Here is a 15,841-nt window from a genome sequence, read left to right on the forward strand (position 1 = left end):
TCTATCTGCTTCAGTGGCTCCCGATAGCTTTCGCATAGAATACAAAATAATTCTGCTGTTGACTTCTAAAGTTCATGGCCTCGTCCCTACCTACTGCACATTATTCTTCTTTCTTTATGTCCTCGCTTTGTTGAGTCTTTTTGTCTAATACTGTTGTGTGTTCTTTCCTCTAATATTGACCTTGTAATGCTTCCCTGGGTATGTGAAAGCCACTATATAAATGTACTTATCGTGATCATTAAAACTTCAAGAGAATTAACAAAATCACAGATTTTTCTTTTTATTGTTTAACAAAACGTCCCATCATTTTTGGGAATTGGCTTTGAAAGCTATTACTATCATTATTAATCTCAAATTTCATATATCAATTTTTATTTCATAGATCATAAAGAAAAGTAGTGTACAAACTTAGTGGGTGAATACTTAGACACTTGAAACCTATCACAAGGCAAAAAGCTTTAATACAACAAAACTATTTATTTTGGTAGGTATTACTAACCTATCCTTGTGTGTTTTTTTAATAAACCATTTTGGGATTTTATTTGCTTTTAATTATTACTCATGCTCGTTTACACACCCAAACCTAAACACCGAAGTGTTTCTGGAGTGTATTCAGATGCTGTATTTCTTCTCTTATGTGATTCCAGGCTTTTGAATAATTATATTTAACTTTATATATTTATGTAACTACTAAATAACTAGAAAGTGTAACTTTATTTGAAGTGGTGTGTTCTGTAGTACTTTTATTAGGTTTTAACTTTGAGTCTCTAGCTAAACACAGCTGTAATTTTGGCCACCATCAACTGAGCTACAGTGTATCACAAAAGTGAGTACACCCCTCACATTTCTGCAGATATTTAAGTATATCTTTTCATGGGACAACACTGACAAAATGACACTTTGACACAATGAAAAGTACTCTGTGTGCAGCTTATATAACAGTGTAAATTTATTCTTCCCTCAAAATAACTCAATATACAGCCATTAATGTCTAAACCACCGGCAACAAAAGTGAGTACACCCCTAAGAGACTACACCCCTAAATGTCCAAATTGAGCACTGCTTGTCATTTTCCCTCCAAAATGTCATGTGATTTGTTAGTGTTACTAGGTCTCAGGTGTGCATAGGGAGCAGGTGTGTTCAATTTAGTAGTACAGCTCTCACACTCTCTCATACTGGTCACTGAAAGTTCCAACATGGCACCTCATGGCAAAGAACTCTCTAAGGATCTTAAAAGACGAATTGTTGCGCTACATGAAGATGGCCAAGGCTACAAGAAGATTGCCAACACCCTGAAACTGAGCTGCAGCACAGTGGCCAAGATCATCCAGCATTTTAAAAGAGCAGGGTCCACTCAGAACAGACCTCGCATTGGTCGTCCAAAGAAGCTGAGTGCACGTGCTCAGCGTCACATCCAACTGCTGTCTTTGAAAGATAGGCGCAGGAGTGCTGTCAGCATTGCTGCAGAGATTGAAAAGGTAGGGGGTCAGCCTGTCAGTGCTCAGACCATACGCCGCACACTACATCAAATTGGTCTGCATGGCTGTCACCCCAGAAGAAAGCCTCTTCTGAAGTCTCTACACAAGAAAGCCCGCAAACAGTTTGCTGAAGACATGTCAACAAAGGACATGGATTACTGGAACCATGTCCTATGGTCTGATGAGACCAAGATTAATTTGTTTGGTTCAGATGGTCTCAAGCATGTGTGGCGGCAATCAGGTGAGGAGTACAAAGATAAGTGTGTCATGCCTACAGTCAAGCATGGTGGTGGGAATGCCATGGTCTGGGGCTGCATGAGTGCAGCAGGTGTTGGGGAGTTACATTTCATTGAGGGACACATGAACTCCAATATGCACTGTGAAATACTGAAGCAGAGCATGATCCCCTCCCTCTGGAAACTGGGTCGCAGGGCAGTGTTCCAGCATGATAATGACCCCAAACACACCTCTAACACGACCACTGCTTTATTGAAGAGGCTGAGGGTAAAGGTGATGGACTGGCCAAGCATGTCTCCAGACCTAAACCCAATAGAACATCTTTGGGGCATCCTCAAGCGGAAGGTGGAGGAGCGCAAAGTCTCGAATATCCGCCAGCTCCGTGATGTCGTCATGGAGGAGTGGAAAAGCATTCCAGTGGCAACCTGTGAAGCTCTGGTAAACTCCATGCCCAGGAGAGTTAAGGCAGTTCTGGGAAATAATGGTGGCCACACAAAATATTGACACTTCAGGAACTTTCACTAAGGGGTGTACTCACTTTTGTTGCCGGTGGTTTAGACATTAATGGCTGTATATTGAGTTATTTTAAGTTAGAATAAATTTACACTGTTATATAAGCTGCACACAGACTACTTTTCATTGTGTCAAAGTGTCATTTTGTCAGTGTTGTCCCATGAAAAGATATACTTAAATATCTGCAGAAATGTGAGGGGTGTACTCACTTTTGTGATACACTGTAATTTAAACAGACTATTACTTTTATTATAAAATTATTTATGTAAAATTGAGTATAAAAAAGTATTAAAAAAACTAAAATCAGCACATTTAGATACACTAAAGTTTGTTCACACAGACAAAAAAGTCAAATGAAAAAGATTTGGCTTGCAGTGAATCGGACACAACAAAGAATGTAAAAAAAAAGAGTAATGGTTTCAAACAATTCCTAAATTCTGCAAGTAACAGTGTGTTCAAGCATGACAATAAACTCGAACACTCAGCACAATTGATTACATTGGTTACGAAATACAGTACATGTGCCTTACAGGTGTATGTAAACTTTTTGCTTTATTTTAACTCATTTAAAGCTTTTTCAAGTTTGTTCAACACTGACCAAAATGTATCCGACTTAAATATTATTAGTTATGCATTAAAAGTTTAAAAGCATTATTTACATTACAAAAGTTTAAAGACAATACAATGAAATACAACTAAATTAAATTAAATAAAATCTCTGAAATGTGGGTACAACTGCTGCCATCAATTCAAAGAAAAGGCCCCTACTTCCAAAGAAATGAAAGTTATAATATTTTCTCATTAGTCCCTCCTCCATATCCGCCTCCCACCCTGTATTTATCATATAACAGCCCATCCCTGAAGATCAACTTTATTGTTCAGTCATCCTGCATCATTTTCACCTTCAGCTTCTCAACTTCTCCAGTCCATCAACAATGAAGTCTCAGGTTGCACTGCTGCTTTTCTGCTTGTTCTTTAATAAAGGTAAGAACTCTCTCATATTGTATCATATTGTGAGGAGATAAACAAAACTTCAATATAAAACATTTACCTGAAAATAAGAAAAAGTCATACGTTGGCATACAGCCTTTTTATATATGTTATGTTAATGAATATACATATATAATTAATCCTATTAGATACGTTTAGTATATGTTACGTATATCTACAAAGTATATCCAATAATGTTATAATAATATATCACCTTATAGTTAATATGGAAAACCATTATTGATATAGGGGCATATACTGTATGTCATATGTTACATTTCCGTGTGCATACCTGCTGGTATTTTACTGGAAACACAGTAAGAGGTGATAAAATGGATAAAGGAGGATAAGTGGAGAAGTTCGCTGCACATTTACCGTTATAATAATAATAATAATAATTTTCAATGATCAGTTGTAACATCACTTGCTGTGTTTGGTTCGTTTAGATTTCTTTGGTTCGTATTGCACTCACACCTGAAACGAATCTCACCAGAATTTAGAAACGCACCGTGACCTCCTCCCAACCAAACCCCCCCTCCCCCCTACTCCATCTTAGTCCGTTTATCTGGTGCACCAGAGCTCGAAATGAGCTTCACACCTGTAATGAACCGCACTAACAGAGCAACCGAACCAGGGTTCGTTTTAATAGAACCAAAGCTGACAGAGGACACAATAAACAGGACGGATTTATTAAGGTTGGGTTTATACTTAAGTAAGTGTGGACTTTCCATTCGAGCTCTGGTTCTGGATGGGGTGCGTGTGAGGGGGAGGGGGGAGGGGGAAATCTGCACATCACCGGTCCGTTTATAAACTAAATCTCGTGCAGTGTTACAGGTGTGCGCGCAATATGTGCCAAAGGAAACTAAACGATGTGACACTTGTGGCGCTCTGTTACGCCTTTATCCATTTTATCACCACTTACTGTGGTAAAAAAAATATCAGCAGGTACACGACCTGATAAATACAGATTTACAGGGAACAAAACTGGAGTTTACTGACCGTTCCGATGCTGAAAAGTGTAAGGTTACACGTCAAATGTCCCTTTTGTCTTATTTTGGTTCAATTGTAAATTTGTGAGTGTAAAAATAAATTTTAAATTTTTTAAAATGAATCTCTCTATAAAACTGGATCTGTTTTTGATTTTCTTTATTCTTTAGCACTGGCACTGAAATGCAATAAATGCACACCAACATCACTCAGTACATCGTGCTCCCCAGTTACACAGACAGAATGTTCTTCGGGAACCCAGTGCGCCAGTGTGACTGCTTCCATCACTACAGGTAAGTATGCGTCTGCATAAGTATGGACCCCAAGTCTGTAATAAATAACATTACATCTTCCAGTTAGTTTTTTTTGCTACACAGTCAGCTACAAGTCTATTTATTTTTATTTTAGGAATTAAATTTGAGCCTTTTTTGCTTTAAATATCTTACAGGGGACAATAAATTTGTTCATTTACTCATTAGCACAAATGACCTTAAAGTAGCCCATCCAGTTCTGCATCATTTTGAGGGGCAGGAGGAAAAAGATGAGTTGATATCAGAAACTTGAACTATCAGGGCTCCAATGTTTTTTAATGTAAAGTTTTTTTTTATGTTGTGGACAAATGACACCCCCCCCCCCCCCCGACCCCCACAACCAGTGAGCTTTGTGTAGAGACTTGACTGATATAGAGATTTGACCTAATATTCTATACTTTTTAAAATACTAATATTTTTTAATTTAAATTGGTTTTCAAATAATTTGTGGTGGCTTTGGTTAAATATACTCACTCACACCTAAAGCAATTTAGAGAAGCTCATCCACCTTATATCTTTTTAAAGGTTGGAGAAATGTAAAAACCCTGGAGGAAATCCATATAAACTCATCTAATACATTTGCTCAAAGAGATCAGGGATAAGGATCAAACTGTCCCATTCTTGTCCTTTTAGCTCAAACATTTCATGCCTATGGTAATTAAATCTGATTCTGGGTTGGATTCTGGTCTGATCTCACTAACATGATGTTCTGTGCAGTTGTTTCTAAAACAGATGTTAATGTGAAGACTTGTGGAGCCCCGGAGGAGTGTGCAACCCAGAGTTTAAACTTTGGATTACTAAAAGTCACCAGCAATGCCAAATGCTGCAGTACTGACCTCTGCAACACTGACACACCAGCAGGTAAAACATTTTACTGTCACCTTAAATATCTGCTGTATGAGGGAGTGATAAAAAAATGATGTTTTTTTCTTTCATATTTAATTTTACATACAAACTTTGCCAGCTGCTTTTACTGTACACTGAATAATGGAACACGTTTAGAAACCTTTATTAAGTTATATTTGTTTATATATATATTGTTTAAGTTGTGTAAATATATGCTGGATTAAAAATGCAACTACTTAGATGATTTATTTATTTGGTGGTGGAGAAAGATCTATAATGTCATTTAACTTTGGTGTGTGGTCTAATCATTTCCTGTAAGTGATTTGATTGTTGATGGCCCAAGATTTCTTTGTGCCCATTTGACAATAAAGAAAATGTAAATTGTCACTAGTATGTTGAGAAAAATCTTGTCCAAAAATACACAAAACAGATGCTGCCATGCAAAAAAGTTCAAGTTCTTGTTGTTCTAAAAATATGTGCAAGAAACTTTGGATGTAATAACACAAAACAATCCAACAAGATGAAAACACAAAGAGCAGATCCAGAGAAACTCAGTGCTCATAATAAAGTTCATGTGTAGTGTACAACATGGAACAAAGATGATTTTAGGAAGTGAACTGTTCAAAATTTTGGAAATCATGCCTTCTGGTAGCATGACTGTGCAATGACATGAGTAAATAGCTACTTTAAATTATTAAATAGTAAAGTAACATGTGAAATTTTGCACAAATTGGGCCAATATAACCATATATACATACACATAAATACACATATACATATATATAAACGTATTCACATGTGCAAATACACACACACACACACACACACACACACACATATACTGTATATATATTGTATATATACTGTACATACACATGCATATATACATGTACGTACACACATGGCTACATTTGGACCCTCAGTCTTTATCTACAGTCAGCCGTCCCTGTCTGGTGGAGTTGTAAAGCCTAATGGCTCTGGGGACGAGGGACTTTCTAAGCCTGTCCGTAGAGCAGCTCTGTTGGGAAACACCAAATAAATGACAGTAATGTTTATTTAATATTTTTGTGTTGACGCTCCTTGTACTCATTACTAGAGGGCAATTAATAGTTTTTTTGGTGATGTATTAAAAGAAAATTTTAAGTGAATTAAATATATTACAGCTTTGTTACATTTGTATTTTACTTTTTTTCAGCTCTTGCACAGTTAGCCAATGGGAAAATGTGTTACATCTGTGATTACAATTCCAACTGCTCGAAAACAGTGAACTGTGAGGGGATTGAAGATCGCTGCATCACTGCTACAGGTAAATATTACATTTTTAAAACATGCCAGCAGGTGGGCTGTTTACTCTAAAATGTCTTACACTGTCCAGGGTGTTTTTCAGCTCAGCATTTGATGTTTTCTGGTTAGGCTTAGAATCAATTATAGCCTAGTGTGTAAGGCTTTGGGCTATCAACTGAAAGGCTGAGAGTTCAAATCCCTGCTCTGCCATGCAGAGTTGGGCCCTTGAGCAAGGCCCTTCATCCTGTCTGCTCCACCATAAAATGGCTGACCCTGTGTTTTGACACCAGCTTCCAAACATGGTAGGATATGCAAAGAAAAATTTCATTCTACTGTACACACTGTGCTAACATCACCTCTCACCCCTAAAATAACTGATAGTAACTAATAACTGTTGGGAACACCGATGGATTTTAACATTACACAAAACTAGTAAATGGAAAACATGTATTTATAATTTTTATAACAGTATATTAATATTGTGATTACAGTCTTGGCTTAAGATACAAAATAAAACAACTCAGAATACAATAAAAAAATAAAACATTAAAAAATAATCAAATAATTTTTCCTTCAGTTGAACAAGGTGGCAACAAACTTACCATGAAAGGATGTGTAAGCAAGAACGTCTGTGATGCCTCTTCAGGAAGCTCTCAGCCGGGGATTGCTATATCTAAGATGACCTGTTGTGAGGGGAACCTGTGTAACGGAGCTGAGACGTTTACTCTGAGTTTCCTGATCCTGGTGGTTCCTCTGCTCTCCTCCATCCTCCTCCACTGAGCTCTCCACTGATTAAACAGTTTCATTAAAGTTTAATCTACTGTAAGAATTTATTTTGAGTAAAACTAATAAATAAAATTGTAGTTCCTGATAGGTTGAATTTCTCGTATTTTCATGTTTTCTTTGATATTGATTTTGCTTTATTATGATGTAATTTGCTGGTTTGCTTTCAGACTGTAATAGTAAAAAACATCTAAATTAACATCAACACATAAAACCAGGCAGACAGGAAGATGTCGAGGATGATTAGGATTGGGATTAAGTAGGCTGTAACAGTAGACACAAGGACGGGGCAGACACTCTCACAGAGACATTTTAGACAGGTGTATTTACAAATACAAAGACAAGAACACCGTGATAAGGACATTATTAATTCTAAGCTAACTGTAAACATATATCAGATCCTTAGACTAAACTAACCTAACTACTAACTCAGACAAACAAGAATGCTAACACAAATGCTAATGACTATGCTAAGCAAAGACAAAACAGACACGAACTAACAGATTCTAATTAACAGATACTGCAGGGGATTTATATTAATAAACATACAATAACCACCCAGAGAGGTTACAAACACAAGGGTCTATATACACATAGTAATCAGGACAGACGTGAGGAACAGCTGGGAGAGTTTAACAACAGGACAAATCAGAAACAGGAGGTGGAGACAAGAGGGGTGTGACATGAAAACAAACACAAAGGTGATCAAGTGTGATCGTGACATAATTTAAGTCTGTGGTAGAATGAAGTCAAATGGTCGATTTCTGGACATTGTGAGTGCAGTCACTGCAGATTCCCATCATGTCCAGCGGTCCAGCAGGAACAGCATTGATGCCATGACAGACTCAAACCTACAGGCTTCAGCCTCATGTGTAGTTAAAATATTAAATGAACAGTATAATTAGTAATAAGATATCAGTTGAGCTGAGTATCCTCAAACATCCATAATGATTACAGCATTATTAGGGTACCACAACCATGAAGGCTCTTTAGGACAACAGGGGTCACCTCCACCTGTCAACAAACCTGAATGATGTGTTGCTGAGCAGTACTAGAAGGCTGATACCCAGCTTAGTCTCACAGCTTTTTAATTGGATTCTTATTTAGGACATTAGCCATACCACTCCAAAACTTAACTCACATCAAGACACAAGTACTTAAATCCTGTATTAATTTATATCCTAATCACATACCTTAACAAAAAAACAACGAATCAGTTTTATAATTAATCCTATACAGTATCTTGTAATTCTGTTTAATTTTGGTTGCATCCTGAAAGGTTTATAGAACAAAATCTTGGCTTCAGTAGTTACGAGCAAAGCTGCAGCTAAATGGTGACAGTAACAGTGTAACTTGTATAACCTCTAAAGCACAGGGGGTCCACAAGGGACAGTCCTAGCCAGATTCCTCTTTACCCTTTAAACTGCAGCAACCTGCCACCCATTGTCTGCTGTTGTCGACTACATCTTGGATGGTAATAACAGTGAGTGCAGGATGCCTACCAGGAACTTTGTGAACTGGTGTCAGTAGAACTAGTACAACAAAAGAGCTGGTTGTGGGCAGTGGCGTAACTAGAAACTCATGGGCCTTCGTGCAAAAAATAATTTTGGGGCCCCCCTCAACAAATTTCATATATATGAATGTGGCAGTACAGCGGGGAGGGAATATAAGGTGTTGCGACAACGCCACCTGGGGTAATCTCACCCACAGGAAATTCTAAGTCTTTAACTTTTAACATACAAGATCACACAGGTTCAATAATACCACGGGGCAAGAGACGGTTTTCAATTTAACCCAAAAGGCTTTATTATACATCACAAACAGTTAACAAAAAGCAATCAAATTTACACACACTTACCCAACACAAATACCAATCAATTAGAAGAAAGGATTGCTGGGGCTTACCAGGCGGCCAGGGCAGACCAAAGATATCAAAGATCTATTAAATCAAACACCGTGACCCTACACTCACCCTGCAAAGAAAGAAATGTGAAGAAAAACCACCACCAAGGACTGGACTGCCGCCTGAGACACAGCACCTAACCAAACACACAAAAACAATCACAATATACCAAACAAAAACTATACCAGACTGGTGTGAAAAGAAACAATTAAATGACAATACAAATATACCAAAAAAACTACATAAAAAATAAACTAATCATTTACATTTAACACATAAAACATATTAAAATACCAGTGGAATGTCCTAAAACCCATCGGCCATTTTAAAAATGGGGCAATGCCCTGTGGGTTATTAATTCCTTTTACTCAGGACGGACACATTCATTAGCCGCCACCACGAATACATATATATATATATATTAGAGTGGCCTTTTATTGTGGCCAGCCTAAGGTACACCTGTGCAATAATCATGCTGTCTAATCAGCATCTTGATATGCCACACCTGTGGATGGATTATCTCGGCAAAGGAGAAGTGCTCACTAACACAGATTTATATATATCTCAATATTTGATAGAAAAAGGCCTTTTGTGTACATAGACAAAGTCTTAGATCTTTGAGTTCAGCTCATGAAAATTGGGAGCAAAAACAAAAGTGTTGCGTTTATATTTTTGTTCAGTATATATATGGTCTAGAAACAATAAAGAGGTTACACAGATTCTGTTACAATGAAATCTTTTGTTGAATGAAGACCAAGGGCCTCAGAATTAGCTACTAAAATATAATTGTTTATTTAGAAAAGAAGAAAGAAATTCTCTGAGCTCTGCAGTGAGCGCTCTCTGCCGGTTTCTCTTTGCCTGTGTATGCCACCAGATCAAGAGGAACTCTGTCTCCTCAGTGCTGAGTTCCCTTTTTATAGCAGAGAGACCCAACTCGAAATCTTCTTAGGTTCTGCAGAACCAGTTCAAATCAGTTTAATCTAACCGAGGCTTGACTTTGCATATACTTTCTGTTTTGCATGCTTTGCTTAGACTGTTGTCTAACACTCAGGCCGGCTGCTGACCACCGCGAAGGGGGATTGTCACCCTACTTGACCCTTTTCAGCTTTCATCTCTTGTTTGTGCAGTCCCAGCTTCTGCTTTCTTATGCTAATGTTTTCTGAGTATGTGCAGATTGTCATGCACTCAGTATGGCCTTCAGGCAACGGGTGTGTCACCGAGGACGCACAGAACGGGGTACAGTTTATCCTAAAAACCTAACAATTCCCAAAATCCCTTGCTGTGAAATCACTGTATATTTTTGATAACATGTATTCTGACATTTTATTGCATTTGAGTTATTTTTATATTTTACTTAACAAAAATTTTGTCATGTTTTTACTTTTGTCACTGCACTTTACCGCTAGCATTAGCCACTTGCTACTAGAGGATCAACTCACCTAGCCTCATCTGGGGGGATGCTACGGCTCTTTTGCTGCGTGCGGTGGTGGAGGTGTGAGATGTTGGAATAATAGGCACACGACAAGGTAGAGTAATTTTAACTGTTTAGTTAAGACTTCAGTGAGTGTTACAACACTTTAGACTGCCTAGCTCCAGCACACAAACTACAGATGTATAAACCTGGTGCTGCATTCTGATTGGCTGAGCTAAATGTCACTTACGTTTCGATGCTACAATATTGTAATATAATAATAACAACCTGGCGAGTGCAGCCAATGGGGAGGAATGCGGTGGGGGGTTAAGTTCATGTTGTGGAGGGCCCCAGTGACCTCTGCAACACTGACACACCAGCAGGTAAAACATTTTATTGTCACCTTTAAAGATCTGCTGCATATTTCAAAAATGTAGGAGTGATCGAAAATTATGTTTTTCTTTCATTTTCACATCCACTTGTAAGGAAGAGACTTTTAAATGATTTCTGCAACTGTTCTTTTTGTGACTGAATAATGGAACACGTTTAGAAACCTTTATTAAGTTATATTTGTTTATATATTTAGTTTAGGTTGTGTAAATCACCTTTACCTTCAGCTTCCTCAGCAAGGCAGTTGTCATCTTGGAGGTTGTGTTTGGGGTCGTTATCCTGTTGGAAAACTGCCATGAGGCCCAGTTTTCGAAGGGAGGGGATCATGCTCTGTTTCAGAATGTCACAGTACATGTTGGAATTCATGTTTCCCTCAATGAACCGCAGCTCCCCAGTGCCAGCAACACTCATGCAGCCCAAGACCATGATGCTACCACCACCATGCTTGACTGTAGGCAAGATACAGTTGTCTTGGTACTTCTCACCAGGGCGCCGCCACACATGCTGGACACCATCTGAGCCAAACAAGTTTATCTTGGTCTCGTCAGACCACAGGGCATTCCAGTAATCCATGTTCTTGGACTGCTTGTCTTCAGCAAACTGTTTGCGGGCTTTCTTGTGCGTCAGCTTCCTTCTGGGATGACGACCATGCAGACCGAGTTGATGCAGTGTGCGGTGTATGGTCTGAGCACTGACAGGCTGACCTCCCACGTCTTCAACCTCTGCAGCAATGCTGGCAGCACTCATGTGTCTATTTTTTAAAGCCAACCTCTGGATATGACGCCGAACACGTGGACTCAACTTCTTTGGTCGACCCTGGCGAAGCCTGTTCCGAGTGGAACCTGTCCTGGAAAACCGCTGTATGACCTTGGCCACCATGCTGTAGCTCAGTTTCAGGGTGTTAGCAATCTTCTTATAGCCCAGGCCATCTTTGTGGAGAGCAACAATTCTATTTCTCACATCCTCAGAGAGTTCTTTGCCATGAGGTGCCATGTTGAATACCCAGTGGCCAGTATGAGAGAATTGTACCCAAAACACCAAATTTAACAGCCCTGCTCCCCATTTACACCTGGGACCTTGACACATGACACCAGGGAGGGACAACGACACATTTGGGCACAATTTGGACATGTTCACTGTGGGGTGTACTCACTTATGTTGCCAGCCATTTAGACATTAATGGCTGTGTGTTGAGTTATTTTCAGAAGACAGTAAATCTACACTGTTATACAAGTTGTACACTGACTACTCTAAGTTATATCCAAGTTTCATGTCTATAGTGTTGTCCCATGAAAAGATATAATGAAATATTTGCAGAAATGTGAGGGGTGTACTCACTTTTGTGATACACTGTATATATATATATATATATATATATATATATATATATATATATATATATATATATATATATATAAGATCGTATATATATATATTTATTTATTTAAATTTCTGTTTGTTATCTAACTAACACCCGCACATGCAAAACGTATTACTTTATGATCTGTTCATTCTGTTCTGCTAACACACAGGCAAAGACATGCAGAGCAAATCCACATAATTATATTATATAAAGAAAATCAAGAGAAACTCATATCAAAGGTTATTTAGACACTACCAAGTATCTGGAAACCTTCAAATCTTAACTGTAGAACTGTACTGGCATGACTTCTCAGTGTTTCTACATGATTTCATCTTTTCATGGCTGGATTATTGCAGCTCCCTTCTCACCGTTGTTCCTGCTAATCTGGTAAACCAGTTTCAGCTCATTCCAAATTTTAACATCTAATGAGCGGTCTGCCAAAACCACTCCCATACTTCATCTGCTTCAGTGGCTCCCAACAGCTTTTGTATAGAATACAAAGTAATTCTGCTGACTTCTAAAGTCCATGGCCTATACCTATACCTCATTGCACATTATTCTTTCTTTATTCTTTATGTCCTCGCTTTGTTGAGTCTTTTTGTCTAATATTTTTGTGTGTTCTTTCCTGTAATATTGACCTTGTAATGCTTCCCTGGGTATGTGAAAGCCACTATATAAATGTACTTATCGTGAAAGTTAAAGATTCAAGAGAATTAACAAATCACAGATTCTTCTTTTTTTTGTTTAACAAAACGTCCCATCATTTTTGGGAATTGGCTTTGAAAGCTATTACTATCATTATTAATCTCAAATTTCATATATCAATTTTTATTTCATAGATCATAAAGAAAAGTAGTGTACAAACTTAGTGGGTTACGGAGCCCCTTAGTACGGAGCCCCTTAGGGGTCACTAAGGAAAAAAATATATATGAAGACAAAATCCGTACCCTCGGTTTAATAATCCGTACCCTCGGTTTAGTAATCCGTACGCACGGATTAGTAAACCGTACCCTCAGTTTAGTAAACCGTACGCACGGATTAGTAAACCGTACCCTCAGTTTAGTAAACCGTACGCACGGATTAGTAAACCGTACCCTCAGTTTAGTAAACCGTACGCACGGATTAGTAAACCGTACCCTCAGTTTAGTAAACCGTACGCACGGATTAGTAAACCGTACCCTCAGTTTAGTAAACCGTACGCACGGATTAGTAAACCGTACCCTCGGTTTAGTAAACCGTACGCACGGATTGTCTGCGCTACAAGTTTTATTGTGCGCCCACACCCCGTTTTACGGTAATACAGTTGCGAAGCATTGAAGAGAATAAAGCATCTTTTTACAGCTGGGGTGATGGGATAGCAAACTTATTAAAAAGTCAAATCAAAATCTTATCAAATGCCACCCCACAATCATAAATAACACGAGTACTCATCTTGTGATTTGAGACTATTTTACCTTAGGAAGTATTCTTTAAGAGTCTGATGGGGCGATTTGATAATAATTTGATTTGCATTTTACTTTACGTTGGTTTGCAATCCTATTATTCTAAATTCCTAGGTAAAATAGTCTCAAAATCACAAGATGAGTACTAGTGTTATTTATTGATTTATTTATTGTTTATTTATTGTTATTGATTTGACTTTTTAATAAGTTTGCTATCCCATCACCCCAGATTACTACAGTAAAGATGTATGAAATGTATTCCATTAATAAAAGAGTTAATGCTCTTAAAGAAAAAAGTGGAGTACTTTGATAATAATTTGATTTGCTTATTTTAGACCTTTCAAATTGGTCTGTAAGAATTCCACTTGTTTTAATGGAATTTTAAAATTATACATTTGCATAATTTTACCATGTTATGTGCTTTTGTTGCCTATATATATATATATATATATATATATATATATATATATATATATATATATATATAGTTGCGAAGCATTGAAGAGGATAAAGCATATTTTTGCAGCTTAACATACTATATATTAGATATAACAAACACACACACACACACACACACACACACACATATATATATATATATGTGTGTGTGTGTGTGTGTGTGTGTGTGTGTGTGTTTATTATATCTAATATATTAAGCTGCAAAAAGATGCTTTATCCTCTTCAATGCTTCGCAACTGTATTACCGTAAAACAGGTTTTAGGCGCACAGTAAAACTTGTAGCGCAGTTAGCGTGACCGCGGACGGACTTTAAACTAAGAGTACAGTTTACAAATCCGTGCGTACGGTTTACTAAACCGAGGGTACGGATTACTAAACCGAGGGTACGGTTTACTAAACTGAGGGTACGGTTTACTAAACTGAGGGTACGGTTTACTAATCCGTGCGTACGGTTTACTAAACTGAGGGTACGGTTTACTAATCCGTGCGTACGGATTACTAAACCGAGGGTACGGATTTTGTCTTCATATATATTTTTTTCCTTAGTGACCCCTAAGGGGCTCCGTACTAAGGGGCTCCGTAGTGGGTGAATACTGCACTGTAAAAAAAAAAAAAAAGCGTAAAAAACGGTATTTTTCTGGCAGCAGGGGCGCCAGAAAATGCCTGTAAAAAACCGGAAAAATACTGTAAAATTTAAAACGGAGATAAACTGTAAAACTGTATTTACCATAATGAACATCTATCACTGTAATTTTACAGGAAATTGTCTTATAATTTTTAGAATTTTTCTACTTTCAACATATATTAATTGTTAGAACACTGTCGTACACCTCTAAAAAAACAGAGTAATTATCTTTATAAATGATGAATAAAAGTTTAAGTACAGATAATTACTACTGTCATCACAAAAAAATTGCGTATAAAACAAAAAAAAACATGTAATTTTACATGGCAAAAGCCCAATTTTAAATTAACTGTCAGAGGTATTGCAAAGAAAATCTGTTAAATTGTCTTTTTTATTATTTAAATACATTAATAAACTGTCAAAACAAAAGCATTTTCTTTCTCTAAAAATAAGTTAACTGTACTTTTAAATTTTTCATTTAAAATATGTACACTGTTAGACATTTCTGTAATTTCTACAGTTATTAACCACATACCACACAGTAAAATACTGCAAATAGTTTTTACAGTACATAACAGTATTTTCCACTTACAATTTTGCCTCATGCCAAATACTGAATACAGAGATTTACTGTATTTTTTACATTGAGGTAAATTACTGTAATTACCTTTGGCGCCAAACGATTTTATTGACCAGATTCCTAATTTTCAGCTGTGAGAGTTTTGAACTGACATTGTTTGCCTAACGGTTCAGCTTCGGAACCACCACATTATCTCAGGTTTTGCGGGAAGGAGTTTAGGAGAGGCGCGCACACAGAAA

At 37.5% G+C, this 15,841-nt stretch overlaps 1 protein-coding gene across 1 annotated transcript; it reads left to right on the forward strand.

Annotated features, from left to right (window-relative positions):
- The first annotated feature begins 5,175 nt into the window (after positions 1 to 5,175).
- Positions 5,176 to 7,509, forward strand: LOC134333825 (ly-6/neurotoxin-like protein 1). Its single transcript, XM_063015991.1, has 3 exons — positions 5,176 to 5,377; positions 6,558 to 6,668; positions 7,224 to 7,509. Exons 1-3 carry the CDS (start codon positions 5,218 to 5,220, stop codon positions 7,424 to 7,426), a joined length of 474 nt encoding a protein of 157 aa, XP_062872061.1. The 5' UTR covers positions 5,176 to 5,217; the 3' UTR covers positions 7,427 to 7,509.
- Positions 7,510 to 15,841: the final 8,332 nt, after the last annotated feature.

This window comes from Trichomycterus rosablanca, chromosome 19 (genome assembly GCF_030014385.1).
Source record: "Trichomycterus rosablanca isolate fTriRos1 chromosome 19, fTriRos1.hap1, whole genome shotgun sequence".
Classification (NCBI taxonomy): Eukaryota; Metazoa; Chordata; class Actinopteri; order Siluriformes; family Trichomycteridae; genus Trichomycterus; species Trichomycterus rosablanca.